Source organism: Microtus oregoni, unplaced genomic scaffold, assembly GCF_018167655.1.
Source record: "Microtus oregoni isolate MIOR12 unplaced genomic scaffold, Mior012 000064F_ref0000363, whole genome shotgun sequence".
Lineage (NCBI taxonomy): Eukaryota > Metazoa > Chordata > Mammalia > Rodentia > Cricetidae > Microtus > Microtus oregoni.
The window spans coordinates 5,143,409-5,170,993 of NW_024543874.1; the positions used below are offsets into that span (position 1 = coordinate 5,143,409).

The 27,585-nt window shown below is 47.1% G+C and overlaps 1 protein-coding gene across 14 annotated transcripts in view; it reads right to left on the reverse strand.

Moving 5' to 3' along the window:
• Prkag2 (protein kinase AMP-activated non-catalytic subunit gamma 2) overlaps positions 1-27,585 on the reverse strand; it is a 271,437-nt gene that overhangs the window by 40,812 nt on the left and 203,040 nt on the right. For 12 of the 14 annotated variants that reach the window (XM_041640579.1, XM_041640574.1, XM_041640573.1 and 9 more), the window contains one exon: positions 16,735-16,804. In XM_041640579.1, coding sequence (XP_041496513.1) covers positions 16,735-16,804 — 70 coding nt within the window. Of the gene's footprint in view, positions 1-16,734; positions 16,902-27,585 lie in introns of those variants that run through there. The other 2 variants (XM_041640584.1, XM_041640585.1) reach the window with 2 other exon arrangements.

The window sequence follows — 27,585 nt, forward strand, 5'->3', positions numbered from 1 at the left end:
GATTCAAAGCAGAACAGAAAAAGCACGTGCCTAGTCTAGGTCTGGAAGCGTGTGTGTGTGTGGGGGGGGAAAGAGTAGAAAAGATCTGATGTGGGCCCACAATTAAGAGGAATACAGGAGTTCATAGAAGAACATGAAGGAAGCCCACAGCAAATAGGAGCCCCACATTCTTCTTCCTCCAAGCCCCCAAGGGGATGTCTGGTGAGTCCTGAGAGGGTTCTGCTGTAGGTTGGGGTGCTCTCCTGGTATCTGGCGAGTAGAGGCTGTATGTGCCTCTCCCACATATCATCACATGGCCTGAAATGTCAGTGGAGGGCAAGCTGAGAGCCCTGCAGTAGCCTGGCTGAGGTTTTCAGCTCTTTATCTTCCTCTTGCCCTGCCTCTCCCAGGTGCCTCCAATCGAGGAACGCATGTGCTCTCCAGGATCCTGTCCACCACCACTGGTAGCTGCTGCTGCAAACCATCATGGGGATGTCAATGAAGCAGGGAGAGACATGCGGGAGTAGAGGCATGCTGGGTGTCAGGCTGACACACGATTGGAATGGAGGCACTCTGGGTGTCAGACTGACATACGGCAGGAATGGAGGCACTCTGGGTGTCAGGCTGACATACAGCAGGGGCAGATGAGTGAGATGATGACCCGTGCCTCTTACAAATTTTCTAATGTGCTTGGAAACATAATGTGCTTTCTTGTTTTTTTTTTGTCTGCTTGACACAAGCTCAGGTAATTTTAGAAAAGAGAACTCACCTGAGAAAATGCCTATTGGACTGGTCTGTGGGAAAGTCTGTAGGGCATTTTCCTCCTTCCTTCATTTCTTTTTTCTTTCTTTCCTTCCTCTCTCCCTCTGTTTTTTATTTTTATTTTTATTTTATTTTATTTTTTTTTTTTTTGAGACAGCGTTTCTCTGTTTAAAGCTCTGGCTGTCCTGAAACTCAGAGATCCAGCTGCCTCTGCCCCCCAAGTGCTGGGATTAAAGGCGTGCACCACCATACCTAGCTGCATTTTCCTTTTTGAATTTTATTTTTTTTTATTTTAAAGTGCATTGGTGTTTTGTCTGCATGTGTGTCTGTGTGAGATCCCCTGGAACTGGAGTCACAAACAGGTGTGAGCTGCAATGTGTGTGCTGGGAATTGAACCCGGGACCTCTGAAAGAGCTGCCAGTGCTTTTAACCGCTGAACCATCTCTCCAATCCCCCTTCCCCACAGCTGCATTTTCTTCCATAGCCCCTGCTTCAATTTCTGCCTTGAGGTTCCTGTTCTGCACGAGTTCCTGCCTCTGTTTCCCCTGATGAGGGACTGTGATGTGGAAGTGTAAGGCAAATAAATAAGTAAGCCCTTTCTCCTCAAGCTGCTTTTGCTCACAGCAACAGAAAGCAAGCCAGGACACATGAACACAGACAAAGCTAGGTATCAGTATAACCTGAGGGCTTAGAAAGGGGCGGAAGGAACCCTGCTAGCATTTTATTCTGGTCCATTTTTTTTTTTTTTTTTTGGTTTTCCCAGAGACAGGGTTTCTCTGTGTAGCCTTGGCTGTCCTGGAACTCATTCTATAGACCAGGCTGGCCTCGAACTCAGAGAACTACCTCCACCTGCCTCTGCCTCCCAAGCGCTGGGACATGTGCCACCACCACTTGGCTATGTCCAATTGGATTTGGTTTTATGTGTGCTCGTGTGCATATATACAGGCACTCATGTATGTATCTGTGCACAAACCCTTGGGGAAGTCAGGACAACTCCAGATGTCATTACTCAGACTCTATACACCCTGTTTACTGAGACCAGGCAGCTCCATCCCCCTTCCCAGAATACAGAACCCAGACACTGAACTAATTCAACAGTAAGGCCCATAACCAGGTCAGAGTAAGCAACAGCTTGACTTTAGGACCAGGGACCACCTTGCAGTTGGTGGCCAGCAGCGTCACAGTGTTTTCCAATCTCTACTCTATTAGTGATCTTGAAAAGACCCTGGGCAGAGCTCTCGACATTTCTTGAGATGAGGGGAGACTCCTCAGCGGACATCTTAATATACTTAAGGCTCCTTGCCCCGGCACACTGGGCTTTCGATTGCTCACACTTAATGTTTGCACAGTCCTGCAAATGCCTTGTGTGTACACTCGATCCTCTGCTTTCCTCTAACTGTTGCCTTCTCCGGCCCCGACTTATGAATAAATCAGGCCTCACAGAACATCCATCCTTTCCTGTGCCCTAAAATTTAAATAACCAAGGCCTTCAAGGTTTTGTGGAATTCACTTACAAACAGGCTGAGTACCACACTCTATTATAAGGGAAAGTGGTAAAGTGAGATTTTTTAAAAATTACTTTAAAATTACCTTTATTAATGTATAATTTTGTGTGTACAGTGTTTACAATATATGTACTGTGTGTACAGTGTTTATAGTATACATACTATGTGTACAGTATGTTTATATGTACCGTGTGTACAGTGTATGTACAGTGTGTTTACAGTATATGTACTGTGTGTACAGTGTGTTTACAGTATATTGCTGTGTGCAGTGTGTTTACAGTATATTACTGTGTATAGTGTGTTTATAGTATATGTACTATGTGTACAGTGTATGTGCAGTGTGTTTACAGTATATTACTGTGTGTACAGTGTGTATGCGTGTAGAGTTGCATATGCATTTGGAGGCCAAAGTCAACCTCAGCTGTTGTTCCTTACGGTACTAACCCCCGTTTCCTGAGACAATGCTCACAGAATCTGGAGCTCATCAAATAGGCTAGGTTGGTCGACCAGCGAGCCCCAGAGACCACTGTCTCCACCTCCTGGGACTTCAAATATGTGCTAGCAGTAACTGAGGGCTTACATCTGACCCAGAAGCGCAGGTAGAACAGGGCAAGTACCAATGGGTAACTCAGTCTACCCCAGTGACACACCTCCTACAACAAGGCTACACCCACTGTCCTTTCCAAACAGTTCCAGCTGTCAGGGACCAAGCACACAGATATACAAGCCTATGGGGGCTAGGCTTGTTAAACCTGCCCTAGTCCTACTTTTCTTTTTAGAAAGTTTTGCCTTATATGGACAAGTGTTTTGCCTAGATGTTGATCTGTATACCTACCACATGTCTGCAGTGCCTGTGGAGGTGAGAAGAGAGTGTTGGGGGTCCCCTGGATCTGGAGTTACAGACAGTGTGTTTGTTCTGGTCCTCTGCAAGAGCAGCCAGCACTTTAACTGCTGACCCGCCTCTCCAGCCCGCCCATTGCTTCTTTCCTTTACACTACTTTTACGATCTGTTGATAAGAAGCCTCTCTGACGTCTGACGGTCTGTGGTCTCAGTCTCCTCTTGAAGAGACTTGACAAAGGTTCACTAGTGCCAATGCTTTCTCCAAGAACAAGGCTTCATCTTTACTGAGCAGGGCTACTTTTCTATGAGATTTCATTGGTTTCTGTCATGTCAACAGATTTTAGGAGGGGGAAAAAAGCTGAAAGGATCTATTCAGCAAACCACCAGAGGGTGTGAGATCAATTCTGTCAGCCAGTGCAGGGGAATTCAAGATGAGTGCACGCCCAAGTCCTCAGAAAACCCCATGAGATTCTGCATTTAGACTCCGTGACAAAGGCTACCTTCATTCCAGCAGAGGCAACAGCAACTCCTGCAGTTTCAGTGTAGGTCCACACTCGCATGCACACCGTCAGGGGTTAGCCGCAGAGGTCCCATTAGAGGTCCGCTGCTGCCCATCGCGGCACGCTGCTGTTCTCAGGGCTGGAAACGCTTCTGTCAGGAGTGACTATTTCAAGTCATACTATGGGAAAGCCAACTGCAGGCTCATCACAGGCACCAGCCACGGACACCTCACAGGCCTGGGAGGCCACACCCCAGTCTGTTCCAGCAGGGACTCAAGTTGAGTGGCAGACGGAGTAGAAAGGAGAGCAAGGCACAGGGAGACTGCACAGCTAGGAACTGTGGCTACCTTTCCTTGTGGCCTTCAGCAAATCATTCCTTCTGTAGAAGAGGAGCAACTTTTCCTACTGGCCCATTCCTCTCTCTTCTTCTTTCTTCTCTCCCTTCCCACCCTCTCATCTCTACCCTCCCCCTCTTTCCTCTTCCCTTGCCTCCACGTGACCAAGCGTATGGAATTCCCTGCCCACTGAGCGCAACTGCCTACAGGGCCTACATTCTCTAGTCAGTTCAGTTCGGACTCTGTCCACCCAGGGTAGGAGGGGGTGGGAGGGGGACCATGACGGACACATCTGATCCACAGACGTAGCAGGTCTCAGATCCCAGGTGTAAACCTCCTTGACTGACTGCTGTAAATGAAGGTTCTGGTGGCTCTCTCCCTGGGATCCGTCAGTTTTCTTGAGGGCAGCATTTAAAGGTTGATCACGAAGATGCACATGAGGATGTACTAAGGTGGGAGGGAGCGCAGATGCAGAACTTCCACAGACCTCAAGGTATTCAACTATAGAGAAGCTCCCTGGGTTCTCTGCCTTTCAGGGTTTTTAATGGATGCCTATTTAGCAGGCATGACTGATTAAATCACTGGCCACTGCTGATCAACCTCAAGACGCTTTCTCTTCCCCAGAGGCTAGGAATGGGTTTTAAAGTCCCAACCCTCAACCCTCTAACTCTGCCTTAGCTGTCCTGGTGACTAGCCTCACCCTGAAGTTACCAAGGGACAGCTAACCAGCAACCAGTACCAGCATAAAAAACGACATACCACTTTGAAGACTGAGGATTTTAGACCTTGTATGCCAGGAAATGGGAGACACCACCACTGTATTTGACCATATTATCAGGCTCAAGTCTAAACTATGATTATTTCTTCTTTTGATTTTTGCTTGAGACAGGGACTCCTCTCACCCAGGCTGCCTGAAACTCACTATGCCACTCAGACTAGCTTTGAACTTGTGGGACTCCTTCGGGAACCATCTCTGAGTGCTTTATTTGGGGATGATAACACCATTGTGAAGGGTATTCTAAGTACACAAGGTAAACACTAGTGCTCACCACGGCTGGCAAAGGGGCAGTAGCTAGACCTCCACCAGGCACAGGGCTTACTGTAGAGAAAAGGGGACCGGGCCCTGTGAGCTGCCACAACGTTTTGCTTAGTTGGCTAAAAATCCTCTTTAGGGCAGTCACCACTGCCACGGAAACTGGACACATCCTGTGCACTTTAGTGAATGCTACGGTCATGTTATTCAATGCACATATAACCACAGAAGCTAGGTGCTGTTATGTCCAAGTTACCTGTGAAAAAAATAAAGCTTTCACTACTTTGCTGAAGGTCCCAAAGGCCACACAGCCAAAACAGGTGAGTGTGTATAGATGCATCTTGAGGTGGTCACAATGGATAGATACATTTCCTGTACCTCCTCTTCTTTCCTTTCTCCATTCTGAGACAGGGTTTCGAGTAGCTCAGGCTGACCAACCTGAGTGCACCAGATAGCTGAGGGTATGACCTTGAACTCCCTGACTCTCCTGTAAAGGCTGGGATTACAGGCATGCACCACCTTGCTGTGTTGGGGATCAGAGACCCAGGGCCTCCTGCATGCTATGCAAGTGCTCTATCCACTGACCTTTGTCCATTTCAAAGAGAACGTGCCCCATGATTTATGCAGTGACTTCTTATTAGCAACTTCTTTATAAACGACCCAAGTACTAACCACAAAGTTAACAAATGGGTGATCTTGACATGAGCGACACTTAGTGTTATGTTGTAAATTCAGCTCCACAGGAGATATCTCAAGAGGGATGGAAGAAAGCAGCTCATTGAACAGACTAAGCAACCACAATCCAGCCCAACAGACCCCAAGTTAGCTCCCTCCCCCATTATTTTCTCCTTCATTATCAAAGACAAATCAGATCCCTTTCTCTACCCCTAACAGAACACACCTCATTCCCACCAAGGGAAGATCTAGAAGACCCTCCTTCAGATACAGACTCTGCAACTAGCAGCATGTCCTGTCTGCCTGAGTGCCTCTGACTTGTCCACTCATGGGACACAGCATGCTTGGATTGCACGGACAGGTGGAAACGTGTCCTGTCGGAGCGACTTGGTACCTTCCTCTCCCCTCTACTTCTCGACATTATTCATCATTATCAAAGTCAGATCTCCCCATCCCCACAGTGCCTTCAACACAGCACCTCATTTTTTCATAAGAATCAACCACCTGAAGTACCCAGGCCCATGTGCGAGTGCTAAAGATCCACCTAACGGATATTTATAGAAAACAATGTCTCAGCTGTCACAGTACCACCAGGACCTGCAAAGGCAAACTTCTGCCTTTGATCCTTGGATCCACAGGAAGCCTGGTGGAGTCGGTGTGCGTGCATGCAAAAATGGGTGCTCGTGGCAAAGGACTTCATAGAAGGCTGGAAAGGCTGGAGGGGTGACGCAAGGATAAAGAGGGAAGGAAGGAAGGAAGGAAGGAAGGAAGGAAGGCAGGAAGGAAGGAAGGCAGGAAGGAAGGAAGGCAGGAAGGAAGGAAGGAAGGAAGGCAGGAAGACAGGAAGGCAGGAAGGAAGGAAGGCAGGAAGGCAGGAAGGAAGGCAGGAAGGAAGGCAGGAAGGAAGGAAGGAAGCAGGAGAGGACCCCATGGATAGACAAACGATGGTCATGGAGTTTAGAGGCAGGACTGCAGGGGGCAGAGCAAGCTGCAGAGATCAACTTGTAGTTCAACAGAAGGATGAAGAGACCTGGGCTGGCAGGAACAGAGAGGCAGTGACATTTTATTTTATAGTGCTATTTTATTAATGTTTTAATAAATAAAGCTTGCCTGAAGATCAGAAGGTAAAACTAAGCCACTAGAGGCCAAGCAGTGGTCACACATCTTTAATCCCAGGATTTGTGAGACAGAGGCAGATGGATCTCTAGGAGTCAAGGCTACCCTGGGCTACACAAGATCAATGCAGAAACAAATCCAGGTGGTGCTGGCTCTCATACCTTTAATCCCAGTACTAGGGAGTCACGCATCTTTAATCCCAGCACTAAAGGGGAATATAAAACGGGAAGAGACAAAGGCTCAGGGCTCAGTTTGCAGTTGCTCAGCCTTGGTAGAGGTAAGGTTTTTCTATTGGTATGGCTATTTTGCTTTCCTGGTCTTTAGCTTGAACCCCAGTATCTGTCTCTGGGTTTTTATTATTCATGCTATATTTGGTGCCCAACATGGGGTATACATTTTAAACTCTGTCATGACATTAATGGTCATATAAAGAACTAACTAACTCTAGAAAAAGGTTTCATCTGCCTTCCTCTACATGATTTTGGGTTTGAGTCTTATCAGTTTTCTGCAGTGAACCATGAGCACGCCTAACAGTGACCTTTGAAGTCTCCATAAGAAGATGGGGCCCCACAATGACATTCCTTCAGGACTATGATAACAGCACTAAGTTGAAAAAACACCACCAAAAGATTGGCTTTTGGACTACAAACTGCTCAGAACAATTTCGAGGTGACTAGCTGAGAATATCCAGCCTCACAGACTACTCTAGCCAGGACCTGAGACAAGCCCTGCCCTTTCCCATTCTGCAGAGACAACAAACGATATAGCTACGTCTCCCAGGACTTGACAATTAATCCAAATTTTTCTTTTCAGGATCTGCTAAAGATACTAATGCCTCCAGACAGCAGGAAGTAAATTGAAGAATATGATGCCCACATTCCCAAGAGATGGGATGGATGGGTTTTAGTTGTCCAGTAGGTTATGCATATTTGTCATTGTTTAGGGGGTTGGTAACAAGTTATTGGTTATGACCAGGATGAAAGTTGAACAAAGGAGATTAGATTCAGAGTTCTTATTTTGAAAAGAAAAGAGGGGGATATAGATATGATAGGTTAAAAGGGTAGATTACTGAATCTACTCTGGAAAGAAATAAGGGAAGATATAAACATGATAAGATAAAAAGGTAGATTATTGTGTTTATTTTTTAAAGCAGCTACTAGTTTTAAATGTTGTACACTGGACTGGACTTTTTAAATATTGTATACAAATTTTGCATATTAATACAAATTTGATATTAATTTTGTTAGAACATACTGTACATACATTTCTACTCTTGTTCAAGGTATTGTACCTATGCAGCTCATTTAACAATGTAATGCAAATTTCTAGTCCTTGAAAATTATTATTACCAACTGTTTAGGATAATAAGGAAATGCAAGTTAGTAGTTAATTCCCAGTATAATTGAACTTGTAGTCATATTAGGTATGTTTTCAAGGTCAAAGATATATTTTAGTTAAACAGGTCATCTTCAAACACTGAGATCTACAGAATATGGCATTTAAGATGCTTTAATAACGGGTTTTTTTTTCTTTTTTCTTTTCTTTTTTATGACAATGAGACATGTCTGGTCCTGGCAACACCAATCTACTTGAGAGAAGACAATGTGCATCAAAGAAACTCCACAATGAGTTTGTTTTCTTTGCAGCAAAAGTAAGCCACTGGGCAAGAAACTGCCTTTCCTTGACTGCTGACAGTATGCTGTTCTAACTGGACAAGCAGGATACAAAAGAGAGGGACTACCAAACTTGCCCAGACAAGGTGGGACAGTCCTTCAAAAAACCTGCTTCACAGAAAAGTCTGTCAGATATTCTAGGCCTGTAGGCCAAAGATGGATACCCCAAGGTTGCAGAGAAACTTTGGGTGACTGTCCAGGCAGTCAGCTGTTTCTGTCATTTCTCACAATTTTTGGAAGTCCCTTGCTCGCACATCCTGCTTACTCAGTTAATATTTTTTCCTTCTTGGGTCTCTAAGGGAGTTGAAGACTAGATAGTTAAAAGTTTTCCTTGTTTATCAGATGCAGGGAAAAAGTTATGATAGAAAGTAAATTATGTACAAGACTTTGCACTCACAAGATCGGATAGATATGGAGTATTTTCTCTGAATCTGTAAAAAGCAAATGGACTAGACATTGTTGATGTATTTATTGCCTGCATTTATTGTATATAGTTATCGTACTTATCATATATAGTTTTTCTTATATTAGTTATAGCCTTCTTTTTTATTTTAGACAAAAGGCGGACAATATGGTAATATTTTATTTATATTTTAATAAATAAAGCTTGCCTGAAGATCAGAAGGTAAAACTAAGCCACTAGAGGCCAAGCAGTGGTGTTACACACCTTTAATCCCAGGATTTGGGAGACAGAAGCAGATGGATCTCTTTGAGTTCAAGGCCAAGGCCGTCCTGGGTACACAAGATCAATGCAGAAACAGATCCAAGTGGTGCTGGCTCACACAGTCACGGGGTCTTTAATCCCAGCACTAAAGGGGAATATAAGACGAAAGGAGACAGAGGCTCAGTTGGCAGTCGCCTGGACTTGGTAGAGGTAAGGCTTCTCTAGTGACTTGGCTGTTTTGCTTTTCTGGTCTTCAGCTTGAACCCAATAACTGTCTCTGGGTTTTTATTATTCGTGCTACAGGCAATGCTTAGAAAGCAGTCCTAAGAGGTTGTGGGTGAGGTAGCTGGGAGAAACATCATTCTCTTAAAGCAATAAGGAAGCGCCATTCACCAAACCAAACTGACAGAATAAAGAGTGGGGGTAGGGAGACAGAGGAAAAGACAAAAGGTGTGCTGGTTAGGGTTTTGCTTTGTTTGTCAGTCTGACACAAGCTAGGTCATGTGGGAAGAGGGAACCTTCAACTGAGAATATACCTCCATCAGCTTAGCCTATAGGCAAGTCTGTAGAACATTTTCTCAATTAATGATTGATGTGGGAGGGCTGATGTGGGACGGCCCAGCCCATTACGGGTGATACCATCCCAGGGCAGATGATCCTGGGTTATATAAAAACACAGGGTGAGCAAATCACGAGGAGCAAGGCCACTCCTTTGCGGCCTCTGCTTCAGGCTTCTGCCTTCAGGTTCCTTCCCTGACTTCACTCAGTGATGGCATGTGACCTGGGAGTTGTAAGACAAATCCTTTCCTACACACACACACACACACACACACACACACACAGAGAGAGAGAGAGAGAGAGAGAGAGAGAGAGAGAGAGAGAGAGAGAGAGAAGGGGTAACGGGGAGGAAGAGATGAGGAAGGCAAGAAGACCAGACTATGGGGATCGAGCACGGGGAGCATGACCGGTTTTGACAGGTGGGCACCTGTGCAGGACAGAGGCCCAGCTGGAGAGGTGGACTGGCCATCCTTAGACACTCAGGTTTCTTGGTAATGAAATCAAACGCTGGGCAGCACGCATGCTGGGCAGAGCCAGGGAGTGAGCCTCAGATGGAGCCACAGGAACAGCTGGCATCTTCCATTCGGGAAGGAAGGGCTGCATGGAGCTGAGTCACACCACCTTACGTTTGCTGCAAAAGGCGGAGGAAAAAATCCAGGGAGAGAACCAACAGCCAGCCATGGTGAGGAGCCCACCAAGGACCAAGCAGCTGCTCCAGCTGGGTCACAGAAATTAAGGGTGAGCTTTGAGAAGAGGGCAGAGGGCAACTCTGTGGACTACTGGTCAGGAGTAGGGCGAGGGTTGATGCTGTGCACCGGATTCTGAGCAAGAGAAGCTTCTACTAACCATGGCAAGTTTGGATACAGGGATAGAATTGGTGCAAAGGATAAACAGGAGGTGACCATGGGTAAGACAGCGTTCTGAAGGGACGATGACCTCACAGTGAACTCCAACAAGGACTTGACTCTAGGTGAGTACCATGTGTCTGGAGTGTGACTTCCGCTGCGCAGGGCATGCCATCTTGGGGGGGGGGACAGCTCCCCTCTTCCCTTCTCAGTTTCCTTCTCTTATGAGATGGGGTGGTAATGGATTTGCCTTAGAGTCACCCTGAGACTTAGCATAGTGCCACAGTAATACCAGCAACTATTACAGACGGAGGAGAAGAGAACATTAAAAACACTCCCAAAGTTCCAGCGACGCCAGTGCTGCTACAAACACCACTGTTCTTCTCTGAACGTGACAGGTGAAGCTGGGAGCCACAAGGGTCAAACCACAGATCCAGTTTGCCAGCTGGACAGTGACGGCACCTGGAGGCCATTTCCCGCCAGGGCTATAGGGTAGCAAGACACAGTCTTCTGGAAGGAAGCTCACGTGACCCTAGTGAAATGACCAGAGGTGCTGCCTTGGTTCTTGATGACTTTCTAGTTGGTTCTAGGTACTTGCAAAGCCTGGTGATTAGTCCCACTTTCCAATATCCAAATATTCCTAGGTACTCTCCTGTTTGTTTAAACCGGCCACGGATCTTTCTTTTCCAGGCAACACAACCTTTTTCTTTTCTGTCTGTCTGTCTGTCTTAGCCTCTTTGTGCTACTCGAACGGAATTCCACATTCTGGGTAAAGTATATTTATTTGGCTCTTGATTTTGGTGGTGGGAAAAGCTAAAGAACATGGTGTCCATGTCTGCCGAGTCTGACCGTGTCTGACAGGGGAGGGCATCACATGGCAGCTGGTACAAGAGGGAGCAGACGCTCATGGCCAGAAGCAGCAGAGTGATGGGGCTAGCTGGCTCCTTTATAGCCTGCCCTTGGAAGAACTAACCAATCCCTTTTGAGAGTGTGGCCCAGAGGCTTCAATACTTCACTGGGGCCTCTCTCTTAAAGAGCCACCACCTTTCCATGCTACATGGGGGCCAAAATTTCATCCCAGAAACTTCTGCGGGGGGTGCAAACTTCCTCCAAAGCATAGTTTACTAGGCAAGTGGTCTACCTTCTTAAGTCTAAGATATCATCAAGATGTGTTAGAACCTGACGTCGGATGTACTAAAAACATGTGGCAACATGTTAAATACAGGGAGAGCTAGGCAGGAAGAAAATCCAACTACAGGTATTCCGTCTAACCTTACTTAATCTTGTGGTCAAGAATCAATATATTCCTGGCCTACAAGAGAAGGCGAGAGTTCAGCGCACAGACCTCCAGAACCTGTTACTTGACACGTCTACCACCAGAGGTCAGCACCCTTCACGTCACAGGCAACAATCTGCAGACTGACTCTGCCACACCTCACTCTTCTAGCTCTGAAAGGCAAGTGAGAAGGGGCAGCTTCATAGGTTTCTCCCTCCCCGCAAAGGCGGCGGAGCCATCTGTATGGCTTAATTTCCTATCCTCATAAGAATTTAATACCATGTGGAAACTGTACCTGTTCGCGCAAAGACTGCTGCATGCCCATGGTATGCTGTCACCACGGGGAGCCCATCTTCACTTACTGCGTGCCCAAGATGTGCTGTCTACCAAGGGGCTAACACTGGGTTATTAGTGGTGTTATAACTAAACTAGCCATAAAATTTATAACTAAAATTATTAGTTATAATTTTTTTGTACACTGGTCATTGGATATGCTCTGGAGTCTGATTTCCAAACAGGAATGGAAAGCAAGCAAGTGATTTCCAAGTGCCAGGCCCATGTTTGGCAGAGAGAGTCCATAATGATAACAACACTGCAACAAAACCTCAGGAAGCTCTGTGGATTATCCAAGGAAAGGCAGCCATTCCCTGATGGGACGGGCCTCAACTCTGAGAAGCTTGACTGGAAAATGATGCTCACCTTCCCATGCGGAGTAGCTCCTGTTCTTTCTTGTGTCTAAGTATTCACGTGTCCACACATCTAAGTGTTTGGGTGCATGGGTGAAGGCCAGAGGTGCTGGCCAGAGGTGCTGTGGAGCTAGTCTGGCTGGCCAGCAAGCTTCAGGGATCTGCCCACCTTCACAGTATGCAGGATTACAGGCTTGCACCACCATGCTTGGCTCTTATATGTGGATACTGAGGATTGAGTTTAGGTGCTCATGTTTGCTGTTTACTTTTTTTCAACTTGACCCCAGAGTTACCTGGGAAGAGGGACCCTCGGGTGAGAAAACAATTCTATCATACTGGCCTGTGGGCAAGTTTGTGGGGCGTTTTCACAATAATAATTTATGTGGGAGGGCTAGTTTACTGTGGGTAGTACTGGCCCTGGGTAAGTGGCCTGGGTGAGCCATGGAAAGTAAGCCAGTAAGTAATATTATTCCATGGCCTCTGCCTGCTTCAATTCCTGCCTCCAGGTTCCTGCCCTGACTTTCCTTCATGGTGATCTACAAGCTGCAAGATGAAATAAACCCTTTCTTCTCCAAGTTGCTGTAGGCCATGGTGTCGTCTGTCTCAGCGACAGGGAGGAAACTAGGGCACCACGGTTGAGCAGCAGATCCACTACTGACGGAGCTATCTCCTCAGCCCCTCTCTTATTTTTGATCACTCTAGACTCAGTCAGCCAGGCTTCCCAAAACAAGACTGTGTGTGAGTGAGGTCTGAAAACTGCTTGAAGAAGGGGGGCAGGATGGAACCCAGGGTACAGATGGGATAGATCATGAGGGATAAGGAGATGGGAAGACGACGGCAGCTAGTCACCTTAAACCTAACCTCTACAATTCCCCAGACTGTAGGGGATGCCGGGACGGAAGCCAAGGATGGAGCCAAAGCCAAAAAGGTGTCCAGCTGGAGAAGAGTGCCAGGTTCCAGCAGGCTGAATGACCAGCACTGCAGCTACAGGGAGATGGTTTCTAAAGCAGCCAAGCCTGCGCTCGGGCTCTCAGACCCAGCCAAGAAACAAACCCAAGGCAGCTAAGATAGATAAACACAAATGCTGAGAAGATGTGATTGGTCCCAGAGTTTAAAAAAATTAAAAAAGCAAACACGTCAAGCGATGACTCCAGAGAGGCTCCGTGCTCATGGCTTTGCACTCATCAGACCACTGAATCCTCCCAACAGCATAAAGTCAGTATAGACATTTAAGGTGGCCACTGGGATCTTAGTGGTAGACACCAGGAGAAGCGGAGAATGGGGAGATAGGGAAAAAAACATAGAGGGACAGCCTCAGAGAAAAGATTTGGGGTACACCTGGAAGTAGTAGTAAGCTTGGTGGGAGGCAGGAAGGGTGACAGCCATGCAGAGGGACATGTGCAGCAGGGCTTGGCGTGCTGTGTCTAGGAGCCAGATTTGGCCCATTTCATAAATCAGTTTTCTTGGAACCTAGCCCTACCCACTGTGTTTGGCCTTGGGCTGCTTTCTTGCATCAAGGGTAAGCTGGGCAGCTGTGACAAAACCTGAGACCATATAGCCCACAAGGCCAGGCCCTTTGCTGCATCTGATGACCCATGACCTGGAGCCTCACTCTTTATGACACAGCAGAGAGGAAGCCCAGTCTACACTGATGCAGACACAAGAGCATTGAGCAGAAGCATCTCCCTAACCGTCGTTGCAGTGGTACCACCATAGTTCCAGTGATCAACAGCCCCAACCATGCCATGCAGGCCTCACTTCCACCTCTCCTTTCCTCTGAGCTCCTTTAATGCCCTTGGATGCCTTCTGAGAACTGGAACAGAGGTGAGATTTCTTAGGAAGTAGAGAAACAGCTTGGGTACAACACTACCGGTTATCATGTACTTCCATGTATAACAAATGTTATCACCTCTACACCATGCCTCCAAAAGCCAATGTGTAACTGAAGATATCAACTGGGTAACAAGGAAGTTGAGAAATGACCACAGGACAGTGTCAATCCGGACCTGCTCTGTGAACAGCTAGCATCGGGACACATATTCCCGGTGACTTGCAGGTGTGATGTCTCACTGTTGCAACTTCCTTCTCCCTTCAAACAAGCAGCTCTCTTGAATTCCAGGTAAACCAACCATTTAAAGTTCCAGGGAAACAAAGCAGTGTTCTGGACTATTCCACCAACACCATTCCCTCTTCTAGCTCCACCAGACAGCTTCCAAGTAATTGTTTAACATTCTGCCTTCTTAAGAATCTAGAAACATTTGACAGGGTTATTCGTGGGATCCAGAGTGCTTAAAAGTAACGATGGCAAGGCAGATAAAAATAGATGGGTGGAAAGGGGGCACTCATTCCTCTATTATTTTCACATGCTTAGCTTTAATACTGCACATTCATGACACAGGCAGAGGCGAGCCAGAGGCGGAAGAGTGCAGAGCTAACTCTGGGAAGTGTGCAATGATGTAAGTCTCAAGGAAAAAGAAAAGCTGCGAGGGGCTGGAGAGATGGCTCAGTAGTTAAGAGCACTGGCTGCTCTTCCAGAGGGACCCAGCCAGGTTCAACTGCCAGTACCTACATGGCAGCTTACAACTGTCTGTAACTCCAGTTCCAGGGAATCCCACAACCTCACATCAATGCACACAAAATGAAATTACATGAAAAAAAAAAAAGAAGAAGAGCCATGAAGCCTGTGCTAAGCAGAATCCCTATGTGATTCAATAGTAAAAGCCTTTAAAAGTCTGATTTCCCACATGGCTAATAGCACTTAGTAAAAGTAACTTTTACAAAGCACTGACTTTGGGTTTGCAGTGTCTGAATACCACAGTGCAGATGGTCTCATTTAACCCTGGAGGAAGCATTAGGACATCAGCTCCATTCTATACAAGAGGAAACTAAGGCACAGAGAACTCACACCACTTGTCTGGGGACCCAGTAAGAGATGGAGGCGAGATATGAATGAGGCGACTCTGGGAGGTCTCACTTTAATCTGCAAACCATTGGATAGCTCACACCATCAACCCTGCAGCCGGAGGTCACTACCTGCTGTGCAATATACTAACATCAAGGGATGAAGGAGGTGCACCCTAACCAAGACACAGGCTTACCTTTTGAGAGGAGGACAAAGCACAAACGAAGCCCAGAAAGAGTTTGAATTGCACCATTTGTTAAAAACGAGGACATTATAACGTTATAAACACGTTATCTTTAGGCCAGCACATCTGTGAAGTGCTTCCACCAACAGAACCGGCCTAACGCTATCAGGGTAGCACTCCCCAGCTGGCTGTGCATGCTTATTTAAGTAATTGTCTGAACATAAATGAACAGGGGCATTAAAGTAAAGTTGGCACAAGGGACGGCATCCACACGGCACATTCTTTGTTCCAGGCCCTTCATTCTGTCAGTACTCTTGGGGAAAAAAAAGAGCAGCCGCTAAATAAATCATGGAACTACGCGAAACTGCATAAGGCCTTTTATAGTCTCCAAATGGTCATGCATCTTATATAAAGTTCATTTTCGACTTCCCCGTTTAAATGTTAGCAGCCTCAAAATAAGATCCAGGCTATTTACCTGTAAGAAGATACAATTGGAAAATAGGGCAGGAAGAGGAAAAACCAGGCGACAGGAGAGGAGACAGGATGACCAAGTGTGAGGGGGTCGCCCGGACTCAAACCAGTTCAATCAGCCACTTCGGTTCTGCCGATTTAACTTTACCCATTGGGGGCTGGGGGGGAGACACACCCTACTGGAGGTATTTCCACAAATACAGAGAAGGGAACCGGTTTGTTATTTGAAGGCATGGGCTGTCCGTGTGATTCCTGGGTGTCTTCGGAGCGCGCGGTGACATGCACAATTAGGGTTGCATGACACCTGGCTCTCGCTCGAGTTCGGGTGCCGAGGACAAAAGGGCCGTCCCTCGGAGCGCGCGGGCGGCCGCTCCCGGGAGCGGGGCTGCGTCCCCCGGAACCCGGCTGCGTTCGCGGGAGCGGCGCTGCGTCCCCTGGAGCGGAGCTGCATTCCCCGGCGCAGGACTGCATCCTCGGAGCGAGGCTGTGTCCCCGGGAACCCGGCTCCATCCCCGGACCAGGCTGCAACCCGGAGAATAGGGCTGCATCCCCGCAGTCAGACAGTGTCCCTGGGAACCGGGCTGCTTCCCTGGGGCTGGGTGCTTTCCGCAGAGCCGGGCTGCGTCCCCAAGAATCGGGCTGCATCCCGGGAGCCCGGTGCTTTCCCCGGACCGGGCTGCAGTCCCGGTGCCGGCCGCCTGCAGCGCAGGGTGCGGGTCGCGCACTCACCTTCCTCCTGGAACTCCAGCTTCTCCAGCATGCCGGCTTCCGCGGGTCCCGGGGCCGCCGCCAGCGCCGCCTGAGGGGGAGGAGGAGGACACGGATCAGCATGGGCCGTGGCGATCCGGCTTCTCTCGCCCCGGGAGGAGGGGCCTGCAGCGGCGGCGGACGCGCGCGGCGGCGGGAGCGCGCGGCAGACCAGGGCGGAGCGCGTCCCCGCTCAGGCCGGGCAGCCGCAGGTGGGCCGCGATGGCACGCTCCGCTCCCCCCGCGCCTTTGGTACGGCCCGCGAGCAAGCGTGGGAAGGGGGAGCGGCGGTCCCAGCGCTTCGTCCGCCGCGCGCGCCAGCGGGCACGCGCGCCCTCGCGCAGGTGTGGGCCCATGGGCACCCGCCGCACCCTCGGCGGGGACGCGCTTCCCTCTCGGGGCCCCGCGCGGGCGGCGTACCGCTCCCATAAAAGGAGAGGCCGCCCGCGGGGCCGCGCTTCGCCGGCGCTTTCGCGCGCTCTCCAGTCCCTCCCCCAGCCCCCGCGCGGCGGATCTCTGAACTGGCTTCCTCCGCTCGCAGCTTGCTCTTTCCTCACCGCCGCAGCTTGCTGCCAGAAGTTCACACAATTTAAATCAGGCCCCGGGCACGCCCGTCGCCCTGGACTTGGGTATCTGAGACTTCCCTATCGCCAGCTCGGGTTGGCAGGCGGCGAGGCTGGCAGCCGCCTGCTATCCGGGCGAACAGCGCCCGCAGGGAGGGGACCGAGGCTGCCGACGGCCAGCACCTGCGGGGTCACCGACCTCGGCGGGAACTTGTCATTCTTACTGCACAGAAGCAGGAAGTAGAGACCTCTTTAGTCACTTTAGATGGGTCAATAGCTAAATCTAAATGTCCCCCTCTCAAAAAAAAAAGTTTGATAAGATGTTTTGTGATAAAATTATGCATTTTGTCATGCTTTTAGTGAAAACCTGAAGACTTTAACTTCTAAGTTCAGCAGCAAGCGGTTTCACAGCTCTCGCTCAACCAAGTACAAGGGATGAAAGGAAGATTGGAAAAGAGGGCCTGGGGTGGGGGGATGAGGGAAGGGCAGGAGGGGAAGGGGATGGAATATGATCAAAATACATTGTTTTGGGGCTGGAAAGGTGGTTCAGTGGTTAGGGGCACTTGCTGCCCTTGCAGAGCTGTTCCCAGCACCCACAGGACAGCACCCACAGTCTTTTAACTCCAGTTCCTGGAGATCTTGTACTCTTTTTGGCTTCTGTAGGCACTGCATGTAGGTGGTGCACACACATACATGCAGGCAAAATTTAAAAATATGTATATTTAAAAAATATATTGCATGCATGCATGTATGAAGTTCTCAAAAGAATAAATTAAAAATAGTAAAGAAGGCATGCTTCTTGGGAAGAAAGAAATGAAACGGTTCAAATGGCAGGCTATCTACGTACAAAATCCCAAAGACTGCAAACAAACCAAACGGGAAGATCAGTGAGGTCATAGGATCAACACAGTGCATCTGGTATAATAAAAATAAATGTGCAGAAGCTGACATCAAATACTTTACAATCTCTGCAAAGAAAGTTAGTATATAAAATAAGCAGAAACCATATACAGACTTTATATTCCAAAAACTGCACAGTGTAGATGAGGTTGTTATCAACGAGAGGTTGCCAGTGAACAGAGGTGTTGTGGAATATTTAAAATGTGCTACATTTGTTGCATTCTTTTATGTTGCGCTTGTTTAACTGTGAAGCTGTTACTGTGCCTGTCTAAAACACCTGATTGGTCTAATAAAGAGCTGAATGACCAATAGCGAGGCCGAGAGGGATAGGTAGGGCTGCCAAGCAGAGAGAATGAATAGGAGAAATCTAGGCTCTGAAGAAGAGAGAAGAAGGAGGAACCAGAAAAGAAGGAGAGAAGGATGCCAGCGGCCAGCCACCCAGTCACACAGTCAGCCTTGGAGTAAGAAGGAAAGAATGACATATAAAGAAAGGTAAAAAAGCCCAGAGGCAAAATGTAGTTGAAGAGAAATGGAATAATAATAATAATAATAATAATAATAATAATAATAATAATTAAAGTTAGAAAAGTTGACTAGAAACAAGTCAAGCTAAGGCCGGGCACTCATAAATAAGAGTACACTTCCATGTGTTTATTTGGAAGCTGGGTGGCAGGTCCCCAAGAGTTAAAAAAAAAACTACACAGAGGTAATCAACACAGGGCACCCCACATTCTAGGGCTGGAAGACCCAACAGAAAAAGTCAGTTATCTTCCAAGGTCATCTTTGGGTTTCTTTCAAGTCCTGTCAAAATCCCAGATACTCTGTTTCGTAGACACAGATAAGCTGATTATCTTGTGTAAAGGTACAAGCTTTGGGAATACCTGAAAACCTAGAAAGAAGTGGGAAGAGTCACATTCCCAAAAGGAAAGCTTGCAGACGGGGCTGGAGAGATTGTTCAGGTGGTTGAGGGTCCACCATTCCCCAGCAGAGAGACTTACAGTTAAGTCCCCAGCACCCTTATCAGGTGGCTTAGTCTGTCTACAACTCCAGCTCCAGTGGCCTCCAGGGCAATGCACTGATGTTGCTCAAAACCATAAAGAGACACATAATGCACATAAATTTTTAAAAAAGTAAAAACAGGCCCTGTGTGGTGGCACGTGTCTTTAATCCCAACACTTGGAAGGCAGAAAAAGACGGGATCTCTGTGAGTTCAAGGCCAGCCTGGTCTACACAGAGAAACCCTGTGTCGAAAAACCAAAAAAAAGACCCTATCTCAAAAAACCAACCAAACAAAACAAAACAGAACGAAACAAAACAAAACAAAACACAACACATCTTTTAGAAAAGCTCCCGGTATAGCTGTAGTCATCAGGACTGTGTGGTGTCAGCAGAGAACAGTAAGCCACAGCAGCCAGACATGCCCCCAAGCCAGTGTCGAGCCAAGCTTTGGGAAATGCAGAAGGGCGGCCAGCACTCCTAACCAGTGGAGCTCTGGTCATCAAACGCCAGAACAAGCAAAAGAAAACAACCCAAACTATTCCAATGTAAATCTCACAAATTCTCCAAAAATTGGCTCAATTTGAGTCAGAGATAAAATAAAATGTGAACCTTTTAGAGAAAAAAAATTGAGACAATCTTTGGGCCCTAGGATTAGGTAGAGACTCACATTAAAAACATTCTTCATAAAAGGGAAAAATTAATAAATCTACAAAATGGGAGAAAATATTTACGAACCACATAGTCAACAAGTGACTGGTGTCTTGAATATAAAAAGAATGCTGAAAACTCAGAGAGAATCTAGTCAGGACACAGACAAAATGAGTGAAGAGACAATTCACCAGAGAGCAGGTGGAACACAGTGCTGATTTGGCACCAAGCACAAGAGGAAGGCTCAGCATCTGCCTTCAGGATGATGGAAGTCAGACGGAGATGTCAATCCAAACTCATTAGGATGGTTAAGGTCAAAACTGTACCAGTGTCAAATGTTGGTGAGGAAGGAACCCAACAGAATCCCTTCTCCATTGCTGGGGTGGATACAGACAGGGAGGGGCTGGAGAGATGGCTTAGCAGTTGAGAGCTCCTGCTGCTCTTTTCCAGAAGGCCTAAGTTCAGTTGCCTGCACTCACATCAGCAGCTCGCAACTGCCTATAACTCCAGCTCCAGCCCCTGGCCTCTGAGGACACCTGCACTCATGTGCACATACCTATATGTGCACAGACCTAAACGCTCATGTGCACAGACCTAAACGCTCATGTGCACAGACCTAAACGCTCATGTGCACAGACCTAAACGCTCATGTGCACAGACCTATACGCTCATGTCACAGACCTATACGCTCATGTCACAGACCTATACGCTCATGTCACAGACCTATACGCTCATGTCACAGACCTATACGCTCATGTGCACAGACCTAAACACTCATGTCACAGACCTATATGCTCATGTCACAGACCTAAACGCTCATGTGTACAGACCTAAACACTCATGTGCACAGACCTAAATGCTCATGCGCACAAACTTAAACACTCATGTGCACAGACCTAAATGCTCATGTGCACAGACCTAAATGCTCATGTGCACAGACCTAAATGCTCATGTGCACAGACTTATACGCACATGCACATAATTAAAAATAAATCTGACATGGAATCCAGAATAAAAAGAGTCTTCTGAAAACACCTTGGCAGTTTCCTACGGAGCCATGCACAGCTTGAGTCCTTACTTTATCCCAGGGCTACAAAAGGTGTCCGTGTACACAGAAGAGCTGTACCTGGGTATTCACAGCAGCTGCCCTTGTAAAAGCCTCAACTGGCCATTATAGGTGCCACTTCACGGATGATTGGTGAAAACACAGCAAACCATCTATACCATGGAACACTGTGATGCCCTTCAAAAGGTCAACCAGCGGAGCGGTGGCACACATCTTTAATCCCAGCACTTGGGAGGAGAGGCAAGTGGATCTCCGTGACTGTAGGCTGGCCTGATCTACATCTGTTACACAGAGACACCCTGTCTCGAAATAAACAAAACAAAAGGTCAATCAATTGTATGTTGGACAAACTGGGTATAGAGGTGCACACCTTTGATCTCAGCATTCAGGAGGCAGGGATAAGTAGATCTCTGAATTCTAGGCCAGCCCAGTCTACATAGTGAGTTACATGCCTGCCAGAACTACACAGTGAGACCTTGTCTCAAGTAAACCTTGGACAAGTCTCCTGGGAATTACACTGAGTCAAATAAAAGCCATTTCTAAGCATAATATATTGTATTCATGTATGCTCTGAGATGACAAATTAGTGGATGCTAGGGGTCAGAGGTCATGGTGCACAGAGATGACTGTGGCTTTTATAAAAGGTCAAACTGAGGGACCTTGATAGTGATGGGCCTGTTCTGAATCTTGCCTGTGTCAGTGTCCACATCCGGCTTAAGATGTCACACTGCCTTCCCTCCCCACAAGCCAAGCCAATTTTCCAAAAGAAAAGACAACTGGGATTAAAAATGTATTTATTGGAAAAAACAGTTCGTCCACTTAGTGCAGTGGTTTGCAGTGTATTCTGAGTCATGTAACCAAGTCTGCAACCTTTTCACCATCCCAAAGAGAAGCACTTTCTTATCTCCTGCTGACCGCTCCCCTCCACCCTGGGGCTAATCTCCTTTTGTCTCTATTGGTCTCTCCACTAGGTGTTTCATACACACGGGGTCATACATTATGGGGACTTTTGTCACTGCTTTCTGTAACTGTTTTTCTTTTTCCTTTTTATCATTGACTAGTATTGCACTGTGTGGATCTAGCTCACATTTAGTCCGTTGCTCAGCTGGTGAGCATTTAACTTAGGTGGTTCCCACTGCTTAGCTGTTGGGAACGTTCATGTCCATATGTCTGTGTGGACATGCATTTCATTTTGGGGGGTTAAATACCCAAAAATGGAGTTGCTAGGTCATATTCTAATGGCAATTTTGTGTTTAACATTTTGAGGAACTGCCAAATTGGACGACACCATGGCTGTAGCACTTGCCAGCAGTATATGAGGTTCCAGCCTCCAAGAAAGACTCAGGGCAACTCCAGAGTGTATCTTGCGGCAACAGTACCTAAGTCTACCATCAGCGCAAAAGAACAAGTCTGGTGATAAGTATATAAGTGTCGGAAATTCTCAGACTTCAGATTTCGCTTTCTTGTTCTTGTGGTAGTGTTGGTATAGTTTTTAAAAATCCCTTACTGTTTTTTTTTTAAGATTATTTTTATTTTAAGTGCTTTGCCTTAAAATCTGTATGTGTACTGTGAATGTACCTGGTGCCTGCAGGGGCCAGAAGAGGGCTCTGGATTTCCCAGAGTAGACTTAAGGAAGGTGTCAGTCACCATGTGTGTGTTGGGAACTGAACCAGGGTCCTCTAAAAAAGAGCAGTAAGCCCTCTTAACTGTAGCCATCTCTCCAGCCCCCGACCCCCTTACTGGTTCTTCTGGTTAGAAGCCCCATCAATGTCACCTGTCAGCCTGATGAGCTGCTTCTGGGAAGACAGACACAGACAGGAAAGAGGCAGGGGCTGTGTTCCCTACAAAGTGGTCCTCAACTCACAGAGACTGGAAACTGCAGTAAGTTGGTTTATGCTCCTGTTACTGTCCTGGATGCACAGCAGTGGCCTGAAATGTAAGAATTTCTGTGTAATAAGTCAGTGAAGCCAAATTTATGGCCTTGGGTTTTTACTTGGCAAGAAAACATCTTTCTCAGACAGACAACTGTAGACCAGTGGGAAAAGACAGATGAAATACTGTTCCATCACACAGTCCTTTCCAAGAAGTCAAGGGCTTTCAAAGCTCCTAGGCACCCGCATGAATCTCGACAGGGTCCAAGGAAGGCCAATTCATGGGCAGAAATGATTTAAAGTTGGTGGTCCTCGGTTGCCCTTCTATGGCAATGTTTTCTTAAAGTTTCAGCAGACTTGTTGCCAGACTTAATTTTAGCTGCTCTGGACAGCCAGAGAAAGCCAGGGCAGGAAAGAGGGAGGGAAGGGCTCAGTACTGCCCCGATCCAGGAAGAGGGATGTATGCTCCTGACACCATCCATTGCTGGCTGTCAGGCCAGTTGGTTAGACAAACTCTGCACTCCGGAAGGATGGCCCTTTCCTTTGCTAGGCATGGGATTTCCCTTGCTGGTCCTATTCTGTGTGACCACAGGGGACCTTTCTACCTGTATGCCTTTGGCCTCCGCAGCCAATCTGAGGCTCCAGGGCTCCAGTGGGGTAGCACTGTCTGCTCTGAGTTGGGCTTTACTAAAGGGATGCCTGCAAAAGATGGAGCCACTACAGATGTGGTGTCCTGGTTGGTGAAGAGTGCTGAATTATTAAGATCGACCTTACATGATTGTGCCTGGGCACCGCAAGATAGAGTATTCTGAATAACTCTCGGAAGGAAAAGCTTCACCTTGGATGCAGAATCATAAAACGACTACCGAAAAAGCACCCCCTGATGCAAGGTTCTGAGAGGTTGCTCTGCCTTAAAAAACAAAGAAACCTGAAATAGCTACTGCAAGAAATAAATTGACCGTAAATACAGGAAAAGGAGCTCCTCAATAATTTAGTGCATGGAACCAAAGTCACTAATCATCCCCAGTTGTCTCTGAGCAATTCTGGCTGCCAGGCATGCATCTTCTCTGGTGTCCAGACGGCACTCGCTTCTCTCTCCCTCCTGCCTTCTTAAACAGGTGCCTCACACACAGTGTGCCAGCCTGGGGCTAGCCTGGGCTGCCCCAGCTTCTGAAGCTGCGAATGTTGCCCAACACAAAATCCTAATCTTACTTAAAACAGTATGAGATGTGTGGTTCTTGTTTTGAGACAGGGGCTCAATACGTAGCCCTGGCTGGCCCGGACTTGATGTGTAGACCAGGCTGGCCTTGAACTCAGAGAGATCTGCCTGCCTCTGTCTCCCTAATGCTGGGGTTAAAGATGTGTGCCACCAAGCTTGGCTTTTTGTTTTTTGTTTTGTAACTCAATTGCTGGTAGATGATAGCATTCGATTCAATGTTGAGCCTGGACAGTCCTGCTTGTTCCTGGAGTAGGCCATGTGCCTAGGCAGGGCAGGAATGACAATATAGAGTTAGTCTCCTTCCCCATAACTGGGATGGCCCCGCTTATTCCTTTTTTTTTTAAAGATTTATTTATTTATTATGTATACAACATTCTGCCTCCATGTATGCCCGCACGCCAGAGGAGGGCACCAGATCTCAGTACAGATGGTTGTGAGCCACCATGTGGTTGCTGGGAATTGAACTCAGGACCTCTGGAAGAGCAGCCAGTGCTCTTAACCTCTGAGCCATCTCTCCAGCCCCCGCTTATTCCTTTAAGAACTGCCTTTACCAGGGAGCCCCTTCTGACCCCCACTTTCCCTCCTGCCCTCCTGTGGTGGTCTGAATGAGAATATCCTGTAGTAATAGGAGCGGCGGGGTGCCTCCCCCCTCTCCCCCCCCCCCCCCGCACCCCAGCTCCTGGCCGCCTGCTAGCTTATGCTCCGAAATAATTACCCGGACACTGGATTCTTTTAAACACTGCTTGGCCCATTAGTTCCAGCCTCTTATTGGCTAGCTCTTACATATTGTAGCACCACTAGGTGTGCTTACCGGGAAAGATTCAGCACGTCTGACCTGGCGGCTTGCTTCATCACGTCTGGCCCAGAGAGGAGAAGCATAGCGTCTGAGCTCACTTCCTCTTCCTCCCAGCATTCTGTTCTGCTTACTCCTCCCACCTATGTTTTAACCTATGAGGGCCAAGCAGTTTCTTTATTATAATTAACCAATGACCTTCCTCCATCAATGTCCCCCACAGGCTCATGTTTGAATGGTTTGTCCTTGGTTAGTGGAGCTGTTTGGAAATTAGAGGAATGGCCTGTTGGAGTAGGTGTGACTTATTGGAGGAGCTATGTCACTGGGGGTGGGCTTGGAGGTGTCAAAAGCCCACAGTAGTTCCGGTCTCTCTCTTTCTCTCTACCTGCTGCCTGCAGATCAGGATGTAAAGCTATCTGTCAGCTATTGCTCCAGCACCATGCCTGTCTACTTCCTGCCCTGATGACTGTGGACTATTTTCTAAAACTGGAAGGAAGGCCCCAGTTAAATGCTTTCTTCTAAAAGAGTTACTTTGGCCGTGGTGTCTCTTCACAGAGATAGGACAGGAACTAAGACATTTCTCTTCTTCATACTTTGGTCAGTTGCTTCTTTCTGACCATTTTTTAATTTACCCATAACCAAATGATTTAATCTCCAACGCAATATTTAAGAATGCTATATGAGGAGGGCATGGTCCGGCCATTAAGGGCATTTTACTGCTCTTCTGGAGGATCCACGTTTGATTCCCAGCACCCCCATTGGGGGCACACAAGCACCTGTAACTCCAGCTCCAGGGGGATCTGACACCTCTGGCCTCTGCAGCACCCACATGCACAGACCCACCCACAAACACCTAATTAATCATAATAAAAATAAAACTAAGAAATAACCCTATAGAGGAAGGCAGAGCTCTGTGATTCTGTAGCCAGCGTGGTCTACATTAGAGAGTTCTAGGACAGCCAGGGATACATAGAAAGACTCTCTCTCTCTCTCTTTTCTGAGACAGGGTTTCTCTGTAGTTTTGAATCTTGTCCTGGAACTAGCTCTTGTAGACAAGGCCTCGAACTCACAGAGATCCACCTGCTTCTGCCTCCCAAGTGCTAGGATTAAAGGCATGTGCCACCACCACCCGGCTGAAAGACCCTCTTTATAAAAAAAAAACAAAAAGAAAGAATTCTATATAAATTATTCCATTTGCATATATAGTTTCTTAAATTCCAGATATATAAAAACCTAAAAGTTTTTCTCTTTATTGTATCTAAACAATTATATTTTAATTGTATGTATGTGTGTAGGTCAACACACATCTCTCCTGTAGGGCCTAGAGTAGGGACTTATTACTTCCGTGTGTCCTCTAGGGCCTGGAAGCTCATTGGAGAGGAAGGGTGGCTGATGTCTGCAAGGCAAGGCCCGTGTCTAACACATATGAGCGAGCTGGTCCTTGTTACTCAGCCAATGAAGACTCAGCGTCTAAGGTTGGATTGTGGGGCCATGGGTGGGTTGAGAGGTTATTTCGTTCCATTTGCTCAAGCTTCCCTTGGACCCTCTTCCTCTTTAGAAATGGTGAGAATCGCTTTCCCTTGACTGATAAGAAATAATGACAGCAAATGCTTTTTGCCCATAGATCCCCTCCAATTGGAGGCGGTGGGAGGAGCTGCCCAGCTTCGTTCCTCCCCACACACAGAGACTTTACATCCCATTATGTGTAAATAATTGGTTGCCGAAAGAAGTGAAGAAAATACACTTAACTCTAACTGTGATACCTTCGGACTGATAAACTTGAGGGCAAGGTTTCTTCACTTTGGTACTTTTTAAAAGTCAAATGCTATCCAAGTTATTTCCTCTCTACCCTTAATTTACATGTCCTCCAAAGAGAATTTATTTTGCAGTGTCTCGGGAGAGACTGGCAACCAATACCCACAGTGAGAGTCAACCGAAAGCCCACTCCAGGGAAATGTGGTAACATAAGAGGTGGAGAAAATGGGTTCATCTGGATTCTCTCGGCTGAAGTGCCTTCTAACTTCCCAAAGTGAAGACACCGCTAAGATTATGGAGATGGTCATTTATTCTGAACGCTTATCTTGATATTTGCTATGGGACAGGAAAGAAACATAGTGGTTGATAATAAGATACCTATTTTTTGAACTTATGCTGGCGTCATTAGAAATTGGCAGAAAAGACCTGAATGTGCCCCTCCCTCACCCCACAGGGCCAGCAGGCGCAGCTTGTTACGCTTCAGATCGGATTCTGAGAAGCCCATTAGTCAAAGTCCAGAATACGGTTTGCCTCTTTCTTTCAAAAACAAGTCTAAACTTGTAGACCAAGTTGGCCTTGAACTTAGAGATCCACGTGTTTCTGCCTCTGGGCTTCTAGGATGAAAGGCAAGACTAAATACCCGCATCTTACTAGATGGAGGGCCTTAGAGACAACTTTGTGAATGACGATGTATTGGTCACCAAATACCTTTTCGATTCTGAATGCATCAAAATGTCACTTTGAAGTGTTGTGGCGCTAAAACAACAGGCAGAATACCATATCCTCACCAGAGCCTGTCTTCCCCTGCCTTCTACTCTTTGCCCAACAACTGACCTGCTTGTCAACACCTTCCAGAATAGATTTTTGTTAATATTTAACCCTTTCTAATCCCATCATTTGTGGAAGCTCTGGCCATAAATTGGCGAAAGGTTATAAAATTGAATGGGGGGGGGAGGGGGAGACTATTTCCCCATTTGTTTTCCTTTGTTCCACACAAAGTGATTCAAAACAAGTGTCCT